General features: G+C 49.2%; 1 protein-coding gene across 1 annotated transcript in view; it reads right to left on the bottom strand.

Annotated features, from left to right (window-relative positions):
* The window catches only part of COL4A6 (collagen type IV alpha 6 chain), a 143,657-nt gene that overhangs the window by 23,043 nt on the left and 107,808 nt on the right, over nucleotides 1-12,806 (bottom strand). Inside the window, exons 16-24 of the mRNA XM_088028541.1 lie at nucleotides 11,322-11,391; nucleotides 10,263-10,376; nucleotides 9,203-9,343; nucleotides 8,241-8,345; nucleotides 7,021-7,181; nucleotides 6,345-6,524; nucleotides 5,600-5,783; nucleotides 2,888-2,941; nucleotides 162-233 (exon numbers count right to left, since the gene is read on the bottom strand). Coding sequence (XP_087884667.1) covers nucleotides 162-233; nucleotides 2,888-2,941; nucleotides 5,600-5,783; nucleotides 6,345-6,524; nucleotides 7,021-7,181; nucleotides 8,241-8,345; nucleotides 9,203-9,343; nucleotides 10,263-10,376; nucleotides 11,322-11,391 — 1,081 coding nt within the window. The remainder of the gene's footprint in view (nucleotides 1-161; nucleotides 234-2,887; nucleotides 2,942-5,599; nucleotides 5,784-6,344; nucleotides 6,525-7,020; nucleotides 7,182-8,240; nucleotides 8,346-9,202; nucleotides 9,344-10,262; nucleotides 10,377-11,321; nucleotides 11,392-12,806) is intronic.

Below are 12,806 nucleotides of genomic sequence, written 5' to 3'. Positions count from 1 at the left end.
CCGCACGGACCGCTCCAGGAGCCATTCTATTTCCTCACTGCTCAAGGCCACCCTCTCGGGAGGAATGTGCCCCCCCAAATGCTGCCAGCCTGGGCCCCGCTTCCTTGGGCTCATGGCCCTTATGAGTATGCTCAGTGGCTTTCTCTGGACTCATTCCATACCTGGGAATCCGGGAGCTCCTGGTAAGCCTGATGGACCATAGGACCCAGGAATTATACACGGCAAGGTGATGCCTGTAAGAGGTATCACGTATCACGTAAGCATCCGGTGAGCCCGCCAAGTCAGGAACGATTTCCCCCTAGCATGCTCCTTTACTCCCATCCCCTCAGATGGCACAACCAAGTTCTTCCCATCCAGCAGCTGGGAGCCCATGCAGAAGAATCCTGGCATCAGAAGCTCTTGGGAGTTACTCCCAGTGCAACTCCTTGTAGATAAGAGTATCCCCTAGGGGCCAAGTGCCAGAAAGCCACCTCCTAAACCAACGTCCAGTGGGCAGGCAGTCATCTATGCAGGAGATGTCCCCTAACAAGATCTCTGAGAGGTAGCTTATGTAGGAGCAGCACCAAAGGGCGACTGCCTACTCGCCCCACCCTCATATGGAGCCTCTCCCTAGGATGGGGGCTTGGGGTTCGTCCTGAGGGTCCATTATGGCCATGTGACTAGATTGGAGGGCTTGCAGCCAAGACCCCTTGAGTTCACATGTCCGCCCTTTTCTTGAAATGAAAACAACCCACTGGGTTCTTTTGCCCCACCTCATTTGGGATCTACAGAAACCTACTGACGATGACCCTGGGTCTGAGGTAGCTGTATTGCTGTACTAGGCAAACATTGAAGGCCACGCTCTTGGCCATGACACACAGTGACCCTTCCCTTAGCTCCTCCTTTGAAAATGTCAACTCTGCGACTCAGGGAGAAGCAGTAGTCAGTTTCAGGGTTCAAGACATTGAAATTGGCAGGCAGAGCCCCTTCCCTAGCAAATTCCTCCTTGCTCGTTCATAGTGCAAATAAAGAGTCTATATAAGATCACAGAGGGCAGGTTTAATAAAATACCGATGAACAAATTGTGTGTCGGCTCCCTCAAGTGCCATTTACAAACAACTGCTATGCTAATTAAAATTAGTCTTGCCTATTCATTAAAACAATCCCCCAAGGGCTGCCTAAAGCCACAGAGCCAATAGTTCTAGTAAACTGCGATAGCTTTTGCCCATACTTAAGAGAAATCACAAATTGCATTTCTTGCAGATATGTATACAAGCTATGATTCAGATTGCACACTCAACTGGCTGCCATTCCTCCTCCACGTGTTCTAGTCCTAAAACAAAATGGGGGATTGAACGGTACAGTTTATTGGTTAAGAGTTTGGGCTCTGAGGCCAGAGAGACCTGAGCTTGCCTCCTAGTTCTGCTACACTCACTAGTCGTGGGGGCAAGATACTTCAACCTCCCTGAGTCTCAGGCATAAAACAGAAGCTACTCTTCTTAGACGGTGTTTGTGAGGATGACAAGACAGGATGCTAGCAGCATTTCACCGGGTGCCCAGGACCCTGGTGGTTGCTCAGTAAATGGCCGTTTTTGTTTGTTTGTTTGTTTGTTTGTTTGTTTTTAATCATCTTATTTAGGGAGGAGTATTCAGAAGAGCTCCTCCAAGGCCATCCCCTGGTTTCTACCTTAGTCCGGTTAGCGACACTACTCTATAGCCTGGGCAGGGACTGTCTGCCTTCTAGACCGCAGGTCCTGAGAGTCATACTTCTACAGCTGGAGAGAGGGCGTTAGGGCCTGACCGTTCCCCATAGGTGCTCACACCCACCTGCCAGGTGCTGAGATGATGGTGCTATTTCTGAGGGCCATCTCCCTACTATAGAACTATATAACCTGTGGGTAAGCTCGTCATGATAAGATGCTCGGCCGGGTGAGGGCTGCGAATCCTGTGCTCAGCTTGGGCCTTGGTCCTTTGGACTAGACGGAAGAGCGGCTTCCCTGGATGCTATCACAAGAGGGACCCTGCAGACGATTCTCATGTCCCCGCTATTTCAATAGCCCGTTGACTCCAATGTATCAAACACTGCCGTTTCATTGCTTCCAATCTTATGAAACAAAGGGTAAAATCCAAATATCTCTGCACTGGCTGCAAACATGAACATCCATCCTCACTCCATTCATTAGATAAGTTTCATAAATTCTTTTCACTTGTGACAGCCAGATAAAAACAAACCTTTAGAGGATGGGGCCAAGGACAGGCATCTGGAAAGGCTCCAGGACAGACCTGTGCGCCACAGCACACTTGTGTATTGCGAGCAGAGGGTCAAAACGCTCAGGAGGGAAGAACTTCAAGTCACCCTGGTACCTGGCTCTTTCACTTTACACCTCTGTCTTCTACTTTCCAACCCTGAATTCAGAGCCTTCTCCCCACCACAAAGCAGAAATCAGCTCTCTCTGCCTTCTGTTTCATAAGTGCAACACACGAGCAAATTAATGAGAATTTAGTGTCTTCAGAATGTGTCTTCAGAATAAAAAGTGCCTCTGCTTCTGGAGATTCTAACATCTCCGTTTACTCTGGGTCCCATGAATGAACATCAGACATGTGTGCATCCTTCCGGGTACCTCCCAAGGCAAGTTATGGCCCCAGTTAAGTTCACAAAATGAAGGTGCTCCAGGCAGACATCAGCCAAGCCATCGACATGCATGGTGAAGGAAATTAGTCTCTCTCAGAGACCGCATGCCCACTTACTGCTTTGTGCCCCAGCCTTAGGATCACCCCCTTCCCCCAACCAGAGGCTCCAGTGCGGTGCTCAGGCCATCATGAGTGTCTGAGATAGAGGTGAACGAAAAGGAAGGAAGCTTTTGCCCACACTGGTGTTTGAGAACCTCGACACTGAGCTAGCTCTCACCTCCCTCTGTGACTAAGTGTCCTTTACCAACGTTCTCCCTGCAGCAGCAATCACCTAGACCAATCGAGTAAAGAAGAAAATTAAACCGGGACAGCAGTTTCTTGAGGTCCAAGGGAAGTCTGGCCTGCAGCCTGGGTATGCCCACCGATCACAGTCCCTGTCTGGATTGAAGGGAGAGAGCTGACACACACATGGGATCAAGGACACAGTAGCTGTTTCGGTAATAACCAGGGTGATGGATTACTATGAGCATCTGGATCAGAGCCTCTTTGGAAACAGCCAGTTGTCTGCTGGTCCAAGGTTTGTAATAATTCACACCACTCGGGTGAAAGGCTTCTAATGACTACATTCCCTTTCTGGCAATGCAGCCATCCTAGCCTGGGCTACCACTGGTCGGAGTGAGTACATTAAGAATAGCATCTTCAGGGGGCTCAGTCAGTTAAGCATCTGACTCTTGACTTCGGCTCAGGTCTGATCTCAGGGTCATGAGATGGAGCCGTGCGTTGGGCTCTGCGCTGGGCGTGGAGCCTGCTTCAGATTCTCTCCCTCTGCCCCTGTCCGCTCACCCTGCTGCTCACACACTCTCTTAAAAAAATAATAGAATAGCATCTTTTGTTTCAATGGCAACAGTAATGGCCACAATGCAAATGTCTAGACCTCATAGGTTATGTGTTCTTAAAATTGCGTGGAATAAAATTGCTAGGTTTGAGGAGCTGTGTTTGGTTGCCATGGAGAGAAAAAAGAAAGCCGATGCTCTTAGTTGAAGTAATTTTTTGGAAAATCGTGGTACTGCAACAAGACCATTTTCTGCATAAGGCATCTCCCAGGCTAGAGTTTACTCTAGGACTATGTTCCTAGGAACTTTCTGTGTCTGGGGCCTAGTGATGTTTAGGGTAGAAATGGTCCCATGGGCCTCCTTCTGTTGACTCAGCTTATTGTCAAACAATCAGAATGTTGATAATATCCAGATTTGAGTGTGTGTAAGTATGTATGGACCGTCTCAGTATAACTCAGTTTAAAAACCTAGTGTCTACACAAATGGTTGGCCTAGAATAAAGACCCAGTTGGCAGAGGGGCAGTGGAATGACCATGAATAATGTCTCTGGGAACAGAGCTAGATGCAAAGTTATGGCTGACACCAGGACTTGCAAAAGGCAGGATGACTGAGTCTGACAAAAATTCCTCACAGTTTTCATAGGACTTTGTAAACTGAAATACTGACTTGGTTTTAAGAATCTTGAATCATCGATTCTTAACCTGTACCATCATCCTCGTTATACCAATGCACACAAGTAGATTTTAAGGTAAATAAAATTTGACAAGACCTGGTTTCTGTCTTTTTTTTTTTTTTGGTAATTCTTCAAGGTGACAAGGTAGAAAGAGAAGAAACAGGTCTAAGAAATAGCCCTTTGGTTATTGAGAAACCCCTTTCTTCGGTGAATGTATGTTAGTCTCTTAAGGAATATTGCACTGTACTAGGCAAATCGAGAAATGCCAAAAAGGATTGCCTTCCTTAGTATCCAGCTGCTTACAAAGCAGTTGGGAAAAGCAAAAGCATTTATGGAAGAAAATACATAATTGAAGTGGCAGTGACATCCTGGGGAGGTCAAGAGAAGTCTTAGTGAAGTGGGGCTTGCACCCTGAAAGATGGATAAAACCTGATTGCATAGAAAAAAGAGCAAGAACATTCCAGAAACAGAAAGAAGAGGAAGAACATTCCATAAAAAGGCCACCCCTTGTGGCTTCAAGCCTAGGGGCATAACACAATGATAGCAATAATTCACAAATATTACATCGGCAACAGTGTTCATAGCAGAATTGAGTGGGGGAAAGTCTGGAGGTAGGAGAGGAGAAACCATGTAGGAAGTTGTCACCATTCACCCACTCACCCAACCATCCACCCATCCTTCCTTCCAACTGTCCATTTATTCCAACAGGCATGGAGGGTATATTTGATAAGCTGGGCATGAGATAAGAGCTCAGTAGCGAGAAGAGGAAGGAAAGAATATAAACACTGCAAATGAAGAATAAGAGATGAATTTCGAGTTTTCAAACTTCAGATGACCGTAAGTAGGGTGGTGTGATTAATGGAAACCGAAGTTGGGATGAAGAGCTGTTCTGGAAGAAGGCGAGTTATTAGCATGGCACCTTTGCCATCTACAAGCAGGGCTGTCACTCGTTAGAGTTCCCGCAATTCAGGGACAAAAAGAAGCTTTCTAAATGGGAGGGATTTAAGGTAGGAAATAGAGCTGAGACTAGATACAAGTAGGGTCTGTTGTCAATCTGAGACCTCAGGAATGAAGGAAAGGCTCTTCCCTGCTGATGACCTTATCATCTAACTTAGGGGGGACACCTATTCCATCTCCGGCTCATTACTCCAGTGGTACTTGTAACAAAATGGACATCTGGCATCTGCTTGAAATTTTCCAGGGACTGTGAGCTCATAAGCTCCCAAGGCAGCTCTGTTACCTTTTCAGACAGGTCTGTTAGGAAGTTTTCTTACTAAGTAGGACTGAAATCTACATTGCTCTGTGTAGGTGTACCATAGTATAATTTTGATCCTTTTTCCATATGAAAACCCTTAGAAATTGCAAGCAGTGATTATAATCAGCCAAGTCTCTTCGTCTGACACATTTCATGCGCCCGGGTCAGAGCCACACTCCACGAAGGGTCAGTTTCTCAAGTCCCAGACCATCTGATTCCATGACTCACCGGGAAGCCCAGGGAGGCCTTGTTGCCCTGGTAATCCATCAATTCCTTGATCTCCAGGAAGCCCACGAGGTCCAGGAGAGCCCGGCAGCCCAATTCCTGGGGGGCCGGTTGGACCACTGTGGCCCTTTTCACCAGGAAGTCCTGGTAACCCCTTTTCACCTGGGAAGCCCTGTCCACCGTCACCCTAGACAACACAGAAGAAAGAATGAAAGCCCAACTGAAAGATGGATCAGGGGAGGCTTCTGACCATAAGAAAAGAGGTAACCAGTGTGGTCATTTGGCTAAAATCCTCGATCCCTCTAGTTTCTCAATCAATTCCTCTGATTTGGTTAATGGGAATGAAGCTAGTCAACCCTCGGAGATTTGATGATGCAAAACCTTCTAGATCAGTGGTGGGGAGGGGGGCAGGAAACAGGAGCAGGGTGACAGTGCTTGGGGGCCCAGAAAGCAGCTGGATTACTTGCGGGGGGCGGGGGGAAGTTACTGAGAAGCTGAAGCATTTTAAGCGATAGGGTCGATAGTTAACGAGCATTTATCAACTGAGACAATGACCCATGCCCAGGGAAAGACTCTCATCTTACCTAAAGGAGAAGCACAGAGCAGAAAGTGTTAGCGGCAGAGGCCAGAAGAGATGCTGGGCACTCTGTTCTGCCCTGTCTCATGGTCTAGTGGCCGTCAGAACCCCCACCCCCAAAGTCAGCCGTGAGGCTTTATAGAGCTCGACACCCAGGAACGATCAACTTACCGGGAGGCCTGGCAGACCTGGCAAACCTGGTATTCCTTCCTTGCCTGGGGCTCCGGTCTCCCCAGGGAGCCCCTGGGGGCCAGGATCACCCTGCTGCCCCGGCACCCCTGATCCTGAACTGAGAGTTGGTTCCCCTTTCTCTCCTTTGGGGCCCGCAGGACCAGGAGGCCCAAATAAACCCTGACAACGAGAGAAAAGGGCAGAATCAGGAGATGCAGACATGGTAGGACTCTGGCACTTAGCCTAGGTCTGACCTGGAGCAGATCCTCGGGTACCTTTTGGCACTGCTCTGGGCCCTTGAATATGTCATCATCTTGGGTCACAATTGCCCATTTATTTTCTTACCTTTCTCAAAGTTGAAATTTTTGAGGATGGTAACCTTGTCTTAGTTTGATTTAATCTTCAGGGCCCTGGGGCGGTGCTAAGCAAATACAAATGATTTTGTGGAAGGAAGGGATTAAGGGAGGGAGGGATGGAGGGAACATAGGCAGGTCATTGCACAAGGGGACTTTGGACATCATCTGGTCTGACTTTTTCATACTACAGATCCGAACCATGAAGCTTTGTTTTATCCCCATCTCTTTTTCCTGTGTTTTAGAAAAGTGCTTGGGGCAGGAGTAAGGGACCCTGGAGAGCTCCCAGTCCTCCCTCGGGGCCAAAGTTGGGTAAGACTTACTGGAGTCCCTGATGGGCCCTGTGCACCCCCAGAGCCTGGATCTCCTCTGGTTCCTTTAAGGCCTGGAAGGCCTATGAGGCCAGGTGGCCCAGGCAGGCCTGGCTCCCCAGGTGGTCCGGTGTTTGGGACACCACCGTCACAGGCACAAAAGCCCAAGTCCCCTGGGGGAAAAAGAAGACAATGGTTAAACAAAGTGGGCCACCTTTCCAAGAAAAAGGATGATATGACCGTGGTGATCTGTGCCTTGAACAACCCCATGGAGGGAATCAGAAAGCCTGGTAACAGGTATCAGGAAGTACCCTAGCTCTGTAGTGAGGCAAGAAAGGGCTCAGGCTCACATCCTACGTCAAAGCTTGCAATTCCCTTCCTTTTCCCTCCAAATAGTCCTCCTTGGAGCTGAACAACAGAGATGGAACTTGTAAAAAAAAAAAACTTCCAAACCAGCTCCATTAATAAGCAGTGACATGTTAGGAGGCGGCACTGAGAAAGGGGACAAGGAAGTGAGGGCCATTCTGCTTGAGGTCGAGGAGAGCTGCTCATTCTGTGAGAGAAGAGGAAAGATCTCAGATACTTGAAACCCCTCGGCAATCCCCAAACCTCTCCTCGGCCAGCAGTCTCACGTCTTCCTCCACCCTGGCCTGGGCCGCAACTAAAATGAATTGATTTATTTGCACTTTAGCATCTGGCCCTCAAGAGCGTGCAACAGAGGAATGACCCAGAGGCCGCAGGATGATGGATGGAGCTATGCCGCCGAAGGCTGTGCTAATCGGTCAGCCCTTCACCATCAGTGGGGACCCAAGGTTGTTTTCCTGGGGCCTGTTGGCTTTTCTGGAGTGCCAGGTCTTGACCTGTTCAGACTCCTTTCCTTCAGGCTGAAGGTAATGATATGTGACTTCTGGCCTTTGGCCTTGCACACTGGGAAGGGGTGCAGCATGGGCTGGCTAATAGCTGGGGCTGCTGGCCACAGCTTCTGCTGGTGGATGGGGTAGAAAGAGGAAGAGGAGCCCACGAGCCACTTCGTCCCATGTGACCTCAATTGCTAGCCTCAGTCTCCGAGCCCTAAATGTGGAGCACTGCCAAGAATCCTATAATCAAATCCCTGATCAAGCCCCCCAGCTGCTTCTGTTCAGGTTCCCAAAGCTGTGTGTCTACTCATGCCCCAGAAACCTTCTGCAAGGATTTTGGGGGAACACAGAAACCCAAGGCGACAAAAAAATCACCTTTCATTCCTTTGAGGCCTGGGTTTCCTTTTGGACCTCGTTCTCCTCGGAGACCAGGGAAGCCTGGCTCTGCATTCTGTAGGGTTCCAGTCTCAAATGCTGGACCTTCAGGGAAAGGGAAACATCAAAGATAGGCGCATCACACATGACTAAGCACAGCAGCTCGGTTGCTAAGGCCTGTGTCCTTGAGGCTCAGCAACCAAAGCAGAGACAGGGACCCAACGTCTGTGGCAAATCTTCTCCCCTGGTGGCCCTCGTCACTCTACTATGACTTACAGAAGGGCTACTATGTTCCAGGCACCGGACTGGACACTGAGGGGACAGGAATGACCAAGACAGCTTCAGTAAGTCAGCGGTCCTAATGTCTACCCCAGAAAGTGCTCTTGGGACAACAGAGGAAATGGTGTTCCTGGGGTTTAGATGACAACGACACTTCTTGGGGTTTAGGTGACAACGAAACATGCTGAGCCTGTGTCCAGCCTTTCTCTTAGAATCTAGGGTCCCATGCTCAGGTAGAAGACATAAGGAGAATAAACCCTGTCGAGGCTTTGGGCAACTGTCTTGAGGATCCAGGCTTGGCTTCCCATGTCTCAGGCTCCTATCTCCACCCCACTGCAGCCCTGAGGACCAGGGGAAGCTTGAGAGAGCCAACGTTGCTTGTTCACGAGCTGTGAGACCAGAGGTGGAGGGGCTGAGAACAACGGAGGGTGGGATGAAATGATTACACAAACTGGAAGGCATTAGGTAGCGTCTGGGCATCGAGGTGGCCTTAGCTTGCTTGCTCCTTGATGAGGCTCTGACCGTTCTGGTCGCTAACCTCTAGCAGCAAGGCTCTGACTCAGGAGCATCATGTGTCCCGGATATTTCTCCTGTGAAATGCTCTCTCCCTCAAGAATCACAACTGTTCTGCAGTCCCAATCACACCTGAGTCTCAAGACCAAAGAGGGAAATGAACGACTTACCAGGTGGGCCCGGTAGGCCGGGCAGGCCTGGCAAACCGTCTCTGCCAGGGGGACCAGCTGTCCCAACTGTGGTGCGGCCTGGGTTTCCTCGGTCCCCCTTCAGACCTGGAACTCCTTGGGGCCCTAGGGCACCTGGGATACCTGGAAGGATAAGCCCACACAATAATGCTAATCACATCATCTTATTCTTCCAGGGGTGTTCCAATCAGCGGCATATGCTGGAAACTCCCTCCAAGGGAAGAATTTGGGAGACAATTTGCCCTTCTCTTGCATCAGAGTTAGAAAGGTCCTTAGGAATCATCTAGCCCAACCTCCTAGGAAGTTGAGGCCAAAGGACATGGGGAAACATGGTCAAGGGTGCAGAGCTTTTTGGTGGAGAACCTGAGCAGAAAACCTGGTGTCCAGTCTCCTCCTTTTTGATTTTTCAACCTCGGTGGTGGGATCAGCTGTACCCCTTCCAAGTGGTTGCTTTCAAAGCACAGGGATCCGTCCAGATGCCCATCTCCAAGGAACTTAGACACTTATGCCTTTCAAAGTCCTCTCTGAAGCTTTATATTTGGCTCATCACGGCCTCTGAGAATCTGGCATGGCCTTTCTCTATTCACTACTACAGAATGACAAATGGGTGTGCTCCTCCAATGGTGGGTTCAGTCATGGGCTCCTGGGCCATTTAGTGCCTGAGGTAAGCAGAGAGTGAGGGTCCGGGTACAAAACTCTCCTCTAGGCTTCCGTAAGCCCCTGCTGGCAAGCATCAGCTGGGATGGCAAACCCATAGAAGAGTGATAGGGCTCCAGCAGTCCAATGCCAGCCCCCTCTAGTTGCTGCAAACCCCAAAAGGATTGCCTGTCTAGCAACACCACATCATTCAGGCCAAAGGAAAGCTGCTTGCCCAGGTCCTATCCTCATATACATTAGCCTTGGGCTGGTGGTGGGGGACTTAGTGACTATAGTCTACCTTTCCTTTGACTTTGGCTAGGTATGTACCCAGACCAGACAGGGGTATAGAAGGGGATGCTGGGCACCAGCATGTCTATGTAGGGAGTGGGTTAGTTTGTTTCACCTGGTAAAGCCAGTAAGCCAGGGATGCCAGAAGGGCCAGGCAGGCCCTGGATACCTTCGTCTCCTTTAAGTCCTGGGAGGCCTGGCATCCCGGGGTCTCCAGGATAACCTGGCATTGCGATGAAAAAAAAAAAAAAAAAGCAGTAAGCAAACCCAGAAGAGGCCTACAAATGCCACAGAATGCCTAAGAAGGGTTGCAAGGAGATGTCCTCAGGGTAGAAGTCTCTTTCTTGCCCTTCACAGGTCTCCCAGATGCTGATGGCCCCGTGTGATCACGGGCTGACTGGAGCTAAGGCCCCACTAGTGTTCAGAACCGGTCTGGCCAGGGCTAACATTCCATGGTAAGATCTGGTAAGTACTAGGAAGGTTCTTCTACTACTGTTAACCTGCTGTCATGCCTCAAGTATCTACCATTTGGGATTAAGGTGTTGAAGTCTACTACTCATGTTATGCCCATAGGTTTCCAGGAAGCCACTGTCAATCATTAACATCCTGGCTTCAATGAGTTTACTGGACAGGGCGTGGGCCAGAGAGGATGAGAGGGGAGAAGTAATTTCAGAGACCGAGGCAGAAGAGGTACAGTAGTAGAAGCCTTTGCTCAAGCAAGCAGTCACTGGAGACACACTGGAGAAGGCAATGGGAACAGGTGGATACTTTCCCACCTCCTATGCGATTGTCAAACCCAAACACACATGGGATCATGCATATGAGACCCCAAGTGTCCCACAGTATCAGGCTAAAGTCAGCCTAGCTGGGGAGGATATCAATCCTGCCCTAAGCATCATTAGGAGAACAACTTTCAGCAAGTCCAGGCCCAGTCCGACCAAAACCCTAGTCTTGGTGGACCTAACACAAACACAGAGTGTAGGCCTTGGCTTCTTTGCCCGAAGACATTGGAGTTAGCTTCATTCCCCAAGTACAGGACCCATGAGGGGCCCTTGAGGGTGCTGGCTTCAGCAACAATCCATTGGCTGACAAAGTATCCTCTTAACAATTATAGGGACTCTAGAATGTCACCCCCAGTCCTTTCTTTTTCACTCCAGTCAATGAAAAGTTGCACCTGAGATCACAGCACCATCTGTATCGATGAAAACATCTGGGCCTGGCAGGCCAATGCCACCCTTTTCACCCTGTAAAGATTCAACTGGTTAAACACAAACATTCCCATGACCTTATCACTCAAGCTCTATGTGCCCTCAAAGCCATTCCCTGGGAAAATGAAAGCTTTCTCCTTCTGCAACCCCTGATTCCCAGGGCCAACTAGTGCACAGGTTAATTATGAAGTCCAATAAATTTCAGATGAAGGTAACGCAAAGCATGTCAGGAGTCCGACGCTCAATTTGCAAACCTGTCAAAAATAAGGGATCCCAATTTTATTTTGCAACCTGATTCCTGGATCATCTGCTTCTGGGCCTGGGACATAGATCCCAAGAGAAGACAATGTTGCTGCACCAAAGAGGTGCAAAGGAAGGGGCAGTTTCAACATTTTTTTCCCACTGTAAGCGGGCCCAGGACTCTGCTACCTTCACTGGCCTCGTTAGTGGATGATTTCAGGCAGAGGAAGTCAAAGGAGTCCTAAGTCCCCCAAAAGGGGGATTCAGGTATCAGAATCAGATACAGTGGCTTATCCCAGTGGGGTGGTGGGAGCTGCCTGCCCCCGGAACAGGTGATAAGGGGATGCATTCTCTGTAGACAACTTAAAAACAATCATAAAACTGGGGCGCCTGGGTGGCTCAGTCGGTTAAGCGTTTGCCTTCAGCTCAGGTCAGGGTCCCGGGGTCCTGGGATCGAGCCCCACATCGGACTCCCTGCTCAGCGGGAAGCCTGCTTCTCCCTCTCCCACTCCCCCTGCTTGTGCTCCCTCTCTCGCTGTGTCTCTCTCTGTCAAATAAATAAATAAAATCTTTAAAAAATCTTAAAACCAAAAATTTGGCATTTCTAAGCAGTGTCAATAGTAGAATATTCCTCCTTGGAGAGATGGATTTGCTCCTGCAGCCCTCCCCTCTACCTCCCCGACTTTAGTCTACCTCTGATCAAGTAGTATCTAAGGAAGGCTCATTGGCTTTGTGTGCTGAAAGTAGGGTTCATGCACTTCATGTGAAAAGAGTAACATTTACAATGTTAAAATAGCAAAAGAATACTTCATCTCATAGGCAGGCATTCACTATGGTCCAGGTGTTTGCGTCCCCCCTGCCCCCGATTCATTCTGAAAACCGAATGCCCGAAGTGACGGTGCTAGGAGGTAGGGCCTTTGGGAGGGGATCAGGTCATGAGTGCGGAGCCCCCACGATTGGGACTAGTGCCCTTATAAGAGGAGGCCAAGAGAGCTAGCTTGCCCCTTCCACCATGTGAAGACACAGTGAGAAGTAAGTGACCTGGAAGGGGACCCTCACTCATGCTGGCATCCTGATCTCGGGCTTCCGGCCTCCAGGACTGTGAGGAATAATTTTCTATTTTTTTTTTTTTTATAAGCCACCCCGTGTGTGATAGTTTCTTAGAGTGGCCAAATGGACTAAAGCGCATTTATGGGAATTCTTCACCCTTC

The sequence above is a fragment of the Eumetopias jubatus genome, unplaced genomic scaffold, assembly GCF_037043125.1.
Source record: "Eumetopias jubatus isolate StellerSeaLion01/CBP00866 unplaced genomic scaffold, mEumJub1_p1.0 scaffold_11, whole genome shotgun sequence".
NCBI classification, from domain to species: domain Eukaryota; kingdom Metazoa; phylum Chordata; class Mammalia; order Carnivora; family Otariidae; genus Eumetopias; species Eumetopias jubatus.
The sequence above is the reverse complement of the archived record's forward strand: the minus strand, read 5'-3'. Positions and strand labels throughout refer to the sequence as shown.